General features: G+C 45.4%; 1 protein-coding gene across 7 annotated transcripts in view; it reads left to right on the top strand.

Annotated features, from left to right (window-relative positions):
- Positions 1-12328, top strand: part of NFIA (nuclear factor I A) — a 455247-nt gene that overhangs the window by 404378 nt on the left and 38541 nt on the right. For all 7 annotated transcript variants that reach the window (XM_040360816.1, XM_040360813.1, XM_040360812.1 and 4 more), the window contains one exon: positions 3946-4037. In XM_040360816.1, the coding sequence (XP_040216750.1) occupies positions 3946-4037 (92 nt within the window). The remainder of the gene's footprint in view (positions 1-3945; positions 4038-12328) is intronic.

Below are 12328 nucleotides of genomic sequence, written 5' to 3'. Positions count from 1 at the left end.
TGTAGAATTAAAATAAAAAAAAATAGAATTACACACCCCCGCTCCGCCGTGCCTACTAGCATAGGGGGGTTGTATTTTTCCCATTATTTGTGCCCCTTTCTGATGATCATGTGCTGGTCGGAGCGGAGGGAATATTTCTTCAGTTTCGGGCGCATTTTCATTCAGCTCCGCTCGCATGTTCTTCTGCCTTGGCTCAAATCCTGGCCAGCCACCTGCCTATCTCCTTGCCTTCCCTGGTGGAGTGATCTTCCCCAGCTCTCCATCCAGTAGTAGCCGGGGGCCCGGAGAGTAAGACTTGAGAGGCTGTGAGGCGGGCGGCTACGGGCAGAGAGTCGCTGATTGTTGCCGTTACTAGTAAAGAAAAAATATGTCCCTGGATTTCATTTTAAAAATCTGGTCACCTTAATCTAGAATGCATCTGGAAACGCTGCAAAAACACATCTGGAACAGATCTGGAGTGCGTTTTAGTGATGGTAACGTAGACATGCGCACAGGGTGTGCTAGGTGTGCCTGGGCACACCCTAACCACCCTGTGCTGGGCAGATTCTCCCTGCTGGTTGGCTGCAGATAAAGGGACTGGGGAATCTTTGTTCTCAGTCCCTTTTTCTGTCTCAAAAGTAAGACCCCCAATATTTCCCCAAAGCCCCCCAATGGGGCTCCTAAAAAAAATGTAAAATGTAATAATAACAAATTATTGTAAATAATAAAATAAAATTGTAAAAAAGTCATAATAAAAAAATATAAAAAATAAACTACTGACACCAATCTCTACCCTTCTGTCACCGTCCACTGCTCTACTGACACTGGGGTAGATTCAGTAAGCAATTGCGTCTGCGTATCCATAGATACACAGCGCAATTGCTTAGTTGCGCCGGCGTATCGACTGCTCCTGATTCAGAAAGGTCGATACGCCGACTGCAGCCTAAGATATGACTGGCATAAGGCTCTTATGTCGTCGTATCGTAGGCTGCATTCTTACGATGGCCGCTAGGTGGCGTTCCCGTAGTGGTCAGCGTAGAGTATGCAAATTGCATACTCACGCCGATTCACAACCGTAGGCGCGCCCTGCGTTCGCATTTTACGTCGTTTGCGTTCGTCAGGGTTCTGCGTAAGGCTGCCCATGCTATTAGCAGGGGCAGCCAATGCTAAGTATACCCGTCGTTCCCGCGTCGCGATTTTTAAAAATTACGTCGTTTGCGTAAGTGAATTGTGAATGGCGCTGGACGTCCTTGCGACGTCATTTACCGGAATGCACGTCGGGAAAGTTTCCCGACCGAGCATGCGCACTACGTTCGGCGCGGGAACGCGCCTAATTTAAATGATCCACGCCCCCTACGAGATCATTTAAATTACACGCGCTTACGCCGGGCAGTTTTCTGGAGCGCACACGCAAATTACGGAGCTACTGCTTCGTGAATGAAGCGTAGCGCAGGTAATTTACGGAGGCGTAGCGTAAAAACGGTACGCTGCGCCTCCGTAGTAGTGCGCCCCCTACCTGAATCCACCCCACTGTTCATTGCCCTACTGCCATATATATATATATATACACACACGTGTATTTGAGCTTTTGCACACCTGTATGCACACCCTAATGCAATAGGCTGCGCACACCTGTGGGTGGTAACTAGCCCTCAAAGTGATAAAAAAGGCAATTTTTATTTTTACATAAAAAAAAACAATGGCGGCTGAAGAAAAAGAAGAAATTAGGATAGAGAGATAAAAGGGAAAGAAAGGAGAACAAAGAGCGGTACATACTAAAATGTACCCTAAGGGGTTTTAATACTTAACAAATGTAAGGGTTAGGGGCGCAAATTACTTGTTTTGCCTTGGGTGTTGACAACCCACGCTACGAAAATTTTTACTGTTAGGGGTCCCCACAACTTGGGAGATTTTATCAAGGGGTCACGGCACTAGTAAGGTTGAGAACCACTGTTTTATGGTATAGATGTACCGTATTTATCGCGGTATAACGCGCTCCCGCGTATACTGCGCACCCCTAAAGTTGCCCCCAATCCTGTGGAAAAAAAGTTTTTTTTGTACTTACAGTTTTGGTGTCTTGCGCGGCGGCCTCGTCGGGTCCGGCGTCCTTCTGCGGCTTCGGGTGTCCTCTTCGTCGGATCCGGCGTCCTTCTGCGGCTTCGGGTGTCCTCTTCGTCGGGTCCGGCGTCCTTCTGCGGCTTCGGGTGTCCTCTTCGTCGGGTCCGGCGTCCTCGCGTCCTCCCCGCTCGTTTCCCGCGCCGAGTTTGAATACTGCGCCGACATATACAGAGCGCAGTACACTCGTGTATTGTCGGCAATGCTCGGCTACCCGCGCTGACGTCCTGTACGTCCAGGACGTGAGCGCGGAAGGAGCCGAGACTGCCCGACTATACCCGAGTGTACTGCGCAGTATTCAAAACTCGGCGCGGGAAAGTGGGTATCGGCGTATAGCGCGCACCCACGATTTTGCCCTGATTTTCAGGGCAAAAAAGTGCGCGGTATACGCCGATAAATACGGTAAAATGAAGAGCCAAGGATTAATGCATGGCCTCCTGCAGTATCTCACCTCATGCCACTTGCCCCTTGTAAATTGCCCTACATGTTAATCACTTCACACGAATGTAACGGGACAGCTTACAGAATGTAAATGACTTTGTGGGCTAGTGGTTTTGCTCCAGTTCTGTTTGCAGAAGTGTTCAGCTATAATATAATTATTTGAGCACTTAAGTCGACTCATGGCTCACAAGCTTCACAATCATTTCCAATGGCTTGGACCATCTCCAACTAACGCAGTAATGTTTTGAACCTGAAATTGATCGTTCCTTCTGCTGCCACTATGCAAAACAACGTGTCCCGAATTTACACAGAGATTGCCGCTTTCCCTTCACATCCCCCCCATCACTTGTTCTAGAAAACTAGACACAGGATTGACATTTCAGTATATTACAGGAGAACTGGAGACCATTTAACAAAAAAAAGAGAGAGTGGTTTAAACAAGTAGCTAAATCACCAAATACAATTAAAGTAAATGTAAGCCCAGACCAACGCAAAATCTCGTATGATCATTGGCGTGTTAATGTTGAGGTTAACTCCCAAACTGCAATTGCCATTTTCACAGTAAACAATGCATTTTAAATGCATTTTTTGCTGTGAAAATGCCAATGGTCCCAAAAATGTGTCAAAATTGTCCGAAGTGTCCGCCATAATGTCGCAGTCACGAAAAAAAATCGCTGATCGCCGCCATTAGCAGTAAAAAAAAATTTTTTTTTATAAAAATGCAATAAAACTATCCCCTATTTTGTAAACGCTATAAATTTTGCGCAAACCAACCGATAAACGCTTATTGCGATTTTTTTTACCAAAAATAGGTAGAAGAATACGTATCGCCTAAACTGAGGAAATCAGGGGGATATTTACTATAGCAAAAAGTAAAAAAATATAGATTTTTTTTCAAAATTGTCGCTCTATTTGTATAGCGCAAAAAATAAAAACCGCAGAGGTGATCAAATACCACCAAAAGAAAGCTCTATTTGTGGGGAAAAAAGGACGCCAATTTCGTTTGGGAGCCACGTCGCCACGACCGCGCAATTGTCTGTTAAAGCGACGCAGTGCCGAATCGCAAAACCTGGCCGGGTCCTTTAGCTGCATTTTGGTCCGGGTCTTAAGTGGTTAATGTGTCGCTTCTTTTTGTAATGTTGGTAGGTGAATGCTCTAGTCTCAGATAATTCACATCACTGATGCTGAGTGCGCAAAGCATCTCCATGATGTCACTAGCTGCTTGTGAATTGATAAGCTGCATCTGGTTAGAAAAAAATATGTACCCATCTGCTACAGTATAGGCAGATGGTCTTTACATCCGTTATTGGATAGATGTTCACTTGTTGATTTGCTGTATATAATATTTTGCTCCTTTTTTCCTGGTTTGGTCTTTTTCTTTACTAACTTTTACCTCCTTCTCCTCTGCAGCCTACTCAACACCCAGCACTTCCCCAGCAAACCGATTTGTCAGTGTTGGACCTCGAGATCCAGGCTTTGTAAATATTCCACAACAGACTCAGGTGAGTGATCCCGAACACCTCCAGCTTGTTTTATTTTTTTGCTGTGTTTTTTTTTTTTCTTGTGATTGGTTATTCTTTGTAAATTGAGATTTCCTAAGCTTTGAAGCAGCTGCACTTGCAAAGTGCAGTCTATTACCTGGTCAGGGCCGCCATCAGGAATTATGGGGCCCCTTACACAGCTTCAGGCATGGCCCCCCTGGAGCAGAGAACCAGGGGGGGTGGGTGCTGCCGTCTGAAATTGAGAAGCTGGGGGGGGGGGGCCTTTACAAAAAAAAATAAAAAAAAATAAAAATATATATAACAAAAGGGGGGTAGCCTGGGAAACTCTGGGTCCTTTAATAAAAATAAAAATAAAAAAAATAAAATATATATAAAAATAATATATATATATTTTTTTTAAAAGGGGGGTTGCCACCTGGGGACCTCTGGGCCCTTTAATTAATAAATATATAAATATATATATATATATATATAATGAAAAAAAATTATAAAAAGAAATTACAAAAAAAGGGGGGTTGCCATCCGGGACCTCTGGGCCCTTTATTAAAAAGAAAAAAAAAGAAACCTCTGGGCCCTTTAATAAAAAAACATATATAAAAAAAATAAACATTTATAAAAAATATAAAAAAGGGGGGTTGCCACATGGGGCCCTGGGGACCTCTGAGCCCTTTAATAAAAAATAAAATAAAAATATATAATTTTTTTTTACATATATATATATATATATATATATATATATATATATATAAAAAGGGGGAGGTTGCCATCTGGGACACTGGGGACCTCCGGACCCCTAAAAAAAAAAAAAAACATTTCTTTTTTTAAAGGGGGTTGCCATCCGGGCCCCTTACAGGTGTACTGCCTGTACCCCCCTGGCCCTGGTTCACAATGAGCTGCGAGAATGAAGCCGTGCGAGTTGAGCTGAACTCACACGATTTCACTCCTGCATGTCAGTCCTGAATTCGGCGGCAATTTCGCAGACATCTGTTTGGGTTTCTGCATAGGTGTCACTGAAAATTGCACCCCGAAATCGCAAAAAAAGTAGTACAGGAACTTCTTTTTTAAATCGGTTAAATCTGATTAGGACGGTGCCATTGCCGCCGATTTCACATGTTAAATCGCATGTTAAAACGCACCAATGTGAACCAGGGCTTAGGCAGCTTTCGCGCTGAAAGTGCTGGCTGTTAGTGCTAAAGTGACGCTTGTTTTACCGGCGTTTAAGCGGCGCAATTGCGCTGCTTTTCACCCGCTAGCGGGCCGGTTTTAACCCCAAAATAAAGGGTTAACAACTGCCATTTGCGGCACTTTCAAAGCACTTTTCAGGTGCATTGCAATGGGCAGGGTGTTTTGGGAGCGATTATAACAGCGCTCCCAACCCACCCCAAAATTTGACGCTTGCAGGACTTTTGGTAACGTCCCGCAAGGTGGGAAAAGTCACACTGCAGTGAATGGGAGGCGGTTTTCAGGCGCTTAGCAGAGGCGATTTCCAGCGCTAAATCGCCTGAAAACCGCCCCAGTGTAAAAGGGGTCTTAGTAAATCAACCCCTTTGGGTCACTGACCAGTCACAAATACTAAGATCAGGAAATCTGAAATCCTTGCTGTGAGATACTTAGAGCAGCGTTTCTCAACTCCAGTGCTCAAGGCACCCCAACAGGTCATGTTTTCAGGCTTTCTATTATTTTGCACAGGTAATGTGATCAGTTTCACTGCCTTAGAAATTAAGGAAATCCTGAAAACATGACCCGTTGGGATGCCTTGAGGACTGGAGTTGAGAAACACTGACTTAGACCCCTTTCACACTGACACGTTTTTCAGGCGGTTCAGCGCAAAAAATAGCGCTGCTATACCGCCTGAAAAAATCGTGCCCTGCAGGCTTCAATGTGAAAGCCCGAAGGCTTTCACACTGAAGCAGTGCGCTAGCAGGACCGCTCCAAAAGTCCTGCTAGCCGCATCTTTGGAGCGATATAGGAGCAGGGTGTTTACCGCTCCTTCCCATTGAAATCAATGGGAAACCGCGGTAATACCGCCCGCAATGCGTCTCTACAAAGGGGCATTGTGGGCGGTATTAACCCTTTTTCGGCCGCTAGCGGGGGTTAAAACCGCACCGCTAGCAACCGAATATCGCGGTAAATACGACGGTATATCGGTGCTAAAAATCGTGCCGCTATACCGTCACCGCACCTCCACTGCCCCATGTGAAAGGGGCCTTAGGGCTCTTTCACACTGAGAGCCCATACAGGTCCGTCTGTCAGTTGTTTTTGCGGACCTGTACGGGCGCTCCGTGCTCCTCTATGGAGCCGCGGATGTCAGCGGTGACATGCTCGCTGACATCCGACCCGCTCCGCTCCGCCAAAGTGTGCGGGGACCGCCCTGTCATCCGCCAGCTCAGCGGGGATCAACGGAGCGATCCCCGCTGAGCAAGCGGAGGTGCATGGGGCAGATCATTACTGATCCGCCCCGTGTGAAAGAGGCCTTAGGCCCCATACACACGGGAGAATTTATCCGCGAATACGGTCCAGCGGACCGTTTCCACGGATAAATCCTCTCAAAGATATCCGCTGATTTCGATGGGATGGAGTGTACACACTATCCCATTGAAATCCGCGCGGAAATCCTCTGGCGATGACGTGTCGCGCCGTCGCCGCGATTATGACGCGGCGACGGGCGCGACGCTGTCATATAAGGAATTCCACGCATGCGTCAAATCATTACGACGCGTGCGGGGAATCCCTTTGGACGGATGGATCCGGTAAGTCTGTACAGACGAGCGGATCCATCCGTTGGAATGGATTCCAGCAGATGGATTCGTTGTGCAGCACAACAAATATTCGATCTGCTGGAATCCATCCCAGAGGAGATTTCTCCGCGGAAAGAGATCCGCTGGCGTGTACACACCATAGAATCTATCCGCAGAAACCCATTTGCTGGGATTTATCTGCGGATGGATTCTATCGTGTGTATGGGGCCTTAGAGTATTGGGAAAAGTGTATCACAATAACAACCAGGCGAGTAGCATTTTTAGAAAGAGAGGTCAGCATTGACTTGCGTTCATCACTATACATCCCCTTTAATGCTTATTGTAGCACTTTCCACGTTGAAAACATCTGGATTGATCGCAAGAAGAAAAAAAAAAGTTACAGATACAACATTGTGTTATAAAACATGTATTCGGATTGTACGTAATGTTTGGACGGAATTCTTTAAGCACAGGCACACATGTAATCTGTTTTATATAATTTCCACATTGGTCTGCATGCCCCGGGTGCTTGTGTCAGTGGAAGGAGCCGCCGCGTCACAAAACACCCCGCAGCTTCTGAGCCGTGACGGATTTAACTAGCTAAGTCCAAGCACCTGTCACCCCTTCCTAGGAAAAAAAAATCTCATCTTAAACTTTTAAAGTGTGACTAAAGCCAAGAAATGTTCTTTAGTTTTGGATAGAATAGGGGAGGCTTTTTATTTCTTTAGATTTACCCTCTCTATTCACTCTAGAGACCATCGCAACCATATCTAAAATTGAAGGAAAATCTTAAAATGTTATAATTTTCAAGCACACCTCGTAATGTAAAAGAAAACATGCAGTAGGGTTGAGCCCCGCACTGGAAGGGTTAATTGCTAGTTTTGATCTAGTGGACATAAGAAAGAAGATATACTGACTCGATCCTCCTCTCCTTCCCAAGACCAGTCCCCACAGACTACACTCCCCCCATGCTCCAATGGTATAAGGTCCTGACATCATGAAGACCTATGCATGGTCCATAACTCTGTGTTTGACATGATGACACCGAGTAAACAGTCCACTGGAGCATGGGGGAGCATGTGTTGGGGTGCACGTGAACTCAGCAAAGGAATGAATAAGGTGTGAAAATGAGGGGGGACCACTCATGGTCCCAGGGCAGCATCAGGGTAATGGTGCTAGCCAGTAGTGCTGTCGGCTAGATGGAGCCACAGCGATCCCGGGAGCCAGCGTTGGTGACCAACACTGGCTCCCGGGATCGCTGTGAGCTTTATTTTCATTTTTGTATCTGTACCGCAATAGTCCTATTGGCCCCCCCTTTTTTCTTGGCTCTATGGTTCGGGGACCTTGGATCCAACTACTCTATATGCTCAGAATCAAGTCGACGCATGCTTGGCACGATCGGATTTTTGACTGATGGTGTGTAGGCAAGACTGATGAAAGTCAGCTTCATCGGATATCCGACGAAAAAATCCATCGGATTAGATTCCATCAGATATCCGATCGTGTGTACAGGGCTTTAGACTCCTTTCACACTGAGGTTTTCAGGTGTTTTAGCACTAGAAATCGTGCCTGTAAAGTGCCTGAAAACCGTCTCCCGTTCATTTCAGTGGGCCTTTTCACACTGTGACGGTGCGCTTAACTACTTGCCGACCAGCCACCGGAGTTATACGGCGGCAGGTCGGCTCCCCTGCGCGAGAGCCCGTAGCTATACGTCGGCTCTCGAAGCGGCCACTAGGGGCGCGCATCCCTGACTCCCGTGCGCGTGCCTGGTGGGCGCGATCGCCGTCTGGCACCCGCGATTGCTCGTTACAGAGCGAGGACCGGGAGCTGTGTGTGTAAACACACAGCTCCCGGTCCTGTCAGGGGAGAAATGCCTGACTGTCTGTTCATACAATGTATGAACAGCGATCAGTGATTTCCCCTAGTGAGGCCACCCCCCTACAGTTAGAACACACCCAGGGAACGTACTTAACCCCTTCCCCGCCCCCTAGTGTTAACCCCTTCCCTTCCAGTGGCATTTTTATAGTAATCCAATGCATTTTTATAGCACTGATAAAAAATGCCAATGGTCCCAAAAATGTGTCAAAAGTGTCCGAAGTGTCCGCCATAATGTCGCAGCACCGGAAAAAAAAAACGCTGATTGCCGCCATTACTAGTAAAAAAAAAATATTAATAAAAATGCCATAAAACTACCCCCTATTTTGTAAACGCTATAACTTTTGCGCAAACCAATCAATAAACGTTTATTGCGATTTATTTTTACAAAAAATATGTAGAAGAATACGTATCGGCCTAAACTGAGGAAAAAATAGTTTTTTATATATTTTTGAGTGATATTTATTATAGCAAAATGTAAAAAATATTATTTTTTTTCAAAATTGTCGCTCTATTTTTGTTTATAGCGCAAAAACTAAAAACCGCAGAGGTGATTAATACCACCAAAAGAAAGCTCTATTTGTGGGGTAAAGAAGGACGCCAATTTTGTTTGGGAGCCACGTCGCACGACCGGGCAATTGTCTGTTAAAGCGACGCAGTGCCGAATCGCAAAAACTGGCCAGGTCTTTTAGCTGCCTAAAGGTCCGGGTCTTAAGTGGTTAAAGCGCAGCTAAAACGAGTTATACATTTGATGTACTCTACTGGAAAAAATCAAGTTTATAATATGGAAAATTGCCCAAAAATTTGCCAAAATTCTATCAACTCTTTGACTACCAAGGAACTGAACATGCACTGTGCCAACAGCCTGATCGCCAGCTGGACTAGAGGCATTATGGGAATGGGCTGAGCTTCAAAAAAGTGTGTTGAAAATGATTTTATTCCATCCGCATTACTTCCAATCATCCCACTCTTGTTTGCGCTGATTGCTTTAATACTCGATGATCAGGCAATAATATTTTTGCTAATCACTCCCTGCTAAATTCATAGTTTAATTCTTCCTTCCATTTTAAAGTCTCCTCTGTCACTTTACTGTCGTCTAAATTCCTCCCGCTTGTCCCCTGCGTTATAGACACTCATCATCTGCGTACTTCTATTTTAAAACCAAAAAAGTATTCACACTATTTCAAGAATTGCTTAACATGACACTGGCTAAGAGATTTGACATAATATCACAGGTGCGAAATTCAAGCCCTCGTAAATCATTTGATTTAGAACCCAGCCGTCAGCCCCTGTCCATCCGGCTTCCTGTGCCCCCCCCCCCCCAGGCATCGGAGATGTTGATGTTGAACTTGTTAAAAAGAGGGGAACATTTTTATTGACCCTGGATCAGCATGCATGCTACACTATATGGCCAATTGTTTGTGGATGCCTGACCATAACAACTAGATGAGCTTGTTGGTTATCCCATTGCAAAACCATGGGTATCAAAATGAAAGGTGAAAAAACACCTGGCAATGACGGGCCCCCCGTTTTACTTACCTGAGCCTGTTCACCTGCTTGGCTCGTCCCCGGCGTCCTCTTCTATACGGAGTTTCTGCGTTGATTGGATAGATTGATAGCAGCGCAGCCATTGGCTCCCGCTGCTGTCAATCAAATCCAATGACGTGGCCACCGGGGGGTGGGACCGAGTCATACACTCTGGCCCGGATTCAGATACGAGTTACGACAGCGTATCTCCGGATACGCCGTCGTAACTCTGAGTGTGCAGGGTCGTATCTATGCGCCTGATTCTTAGAATCAGTTATGCCTAGATTTCCATAAGATCTGACCGGCGTAAGTCTCTTACACCGTCGTATCTTAGGCTGCATATTTACGCTGGCCGCTAGGTGGCGCTTCCGTAGACTTACGAGAGGAATATGCAAATTAGGTAGATACGGCGATTCAGAAACGTACGTCCGCACGGCGCATTTTTTTACGTTGTTTGCGTAAGGCTTTTTCCGGCGTAAAGTTACCCCTCATAAAGCAGGGGTAAGTCATGTTAGGTATGGACGTCTGAAACACACGAACAGCATCGTATTTTATGTCGTTTACGTAAGGACTGTACGTAATTTCACGTTTTCACGTCGAAAGCATTGACAGTTTGCGGCGTAATTTTGAACATGCGCACTTGGAAACGTTCACGGACGTGAGGTCACAAGTAATTTAAATAAAACATGCCCACATCATCCACATTTGAATTAGACGGGCTTACGCCGACACATTTACACTACGCCGCCGTAACTTAGGCGGCAAGTTTGTTTTTAATACGGAACTTGCGCCCTAAGTTACGGCGGCGTAATGTATTTGAGATACGTTACGCCCGCCGATAGATATGAAAATGTATCTGAATCCGGGCCTCTGTGTCTATGGTCGCAGAGTGTAGGACAGGGAGCGCGCCCGCAAGGTAACCCCCTTGGGAGAGAGCTTCCCAGAGGGGGTTAGCTATTGCGGGGAGGAGCCGAGAGAGCCGCCTTGGGACCCCAGAACAGGAGGAGAGAACTGCACATTGGAGGTAAGTATGATATGTTTGTTATTTAAAAAAATGTACCTTTACAACCACTTTAAGTTGACCGTTTTGTGTGGCTATAACAGCCTCCGTTATCCTAGTGAGGCTTTCCACAAGATTTTGGAGTCTGTGGAAATGTGTGGCCATTTAGCCCAGCCATTCTCAACCTTTTCAACACTGAGGAACCTTTGACATAGCTTTCCAGTACATACATTGTGTGATGGTCAGTGGGAAGAATGCTTCTTACACTTGTGGTCATTGGAAAGAATTACCCACTTACAGATAGCTAAAAAGATCGAGGGTGTCAGTGGGAACCTTTTCTCATTGCTCAAGGAACCCCTAGCACCCTCTAAGGATTCGTAGGGTTCCACCGATTCCAGCGGATAGATTTCTTAGCATGCTAAGAAATTTTTATCTGCTGGAAATCGGTCGGCCCGAAAAAAATCAGCGGAAAAAGATCCGCTGGGTTGTACACACCAGCGGATCTATCCACTAGAACTGATCCGCAGATCAATTCCAGCGGATAGATCCTCTCGTGTGTACGGGGCCTTATGGTTTGTACACACGATCAGGCTTTGCCCGGCCAAATCACATCGGAATTCCATCGGAGTAAAAAATAACATGTTCTATAATTAAACTCCAATAGAATTCAGCGGAATATCCGCTGAAAAAACTCAGATGGGGCTAGAGACGATCGGAATATTCGATGGAAAAAGTACGTCTGACTTTTTCCATCGGAAATTCCGATCGTGTGTATAGGCTTTACAGTAAAGAACCATTTACTTATAAAGAAAGTAAACCTCTTTTCTCCCAGTCACAAGGAATGCCCTTGTGTTTCTTTTTATATACAATTTATACAAGGTGATCCTATCTCCCCTTAATCGCCTTTCTCAAGGGTGAATACATTTTATTCAGTTAATCTTTCCTCATAACTCAGCTCCTCCATGAATCCTATTAATTTAGTTCCCGTCTATGCCTCTCTTTAGTCTATGTCTATTTTCCTAAAGCATCTTACTAGCTTTAAAAGCTGCTCATTGGCAATGCAAACCGTTATTTTTGCCTATGATCTACTAGTACATCCATATATAAAAACAGAAGACATCAAAGCTCAGTGTCTAAACACATTAAGCAAT

The sequence above is a fragment of the Rana temporaria genome, chromosome 7 (genome assembly GCF_905171775.1).
Source record: "Rana temporaria chromosome 7, aRanTem1.1, whole genome shotgun sequence".
Lineage (NCBI taxonomy): Eukaryota > Metazoa > Chordata > Amphibia > Anura > Ranidae > Rana > Rana temporaria.
The sequence above is the reverse complement of the archived record's forward strand: the minus strand, read 5'-3'. Positions and strand labels throughout refer to the sequence as shown.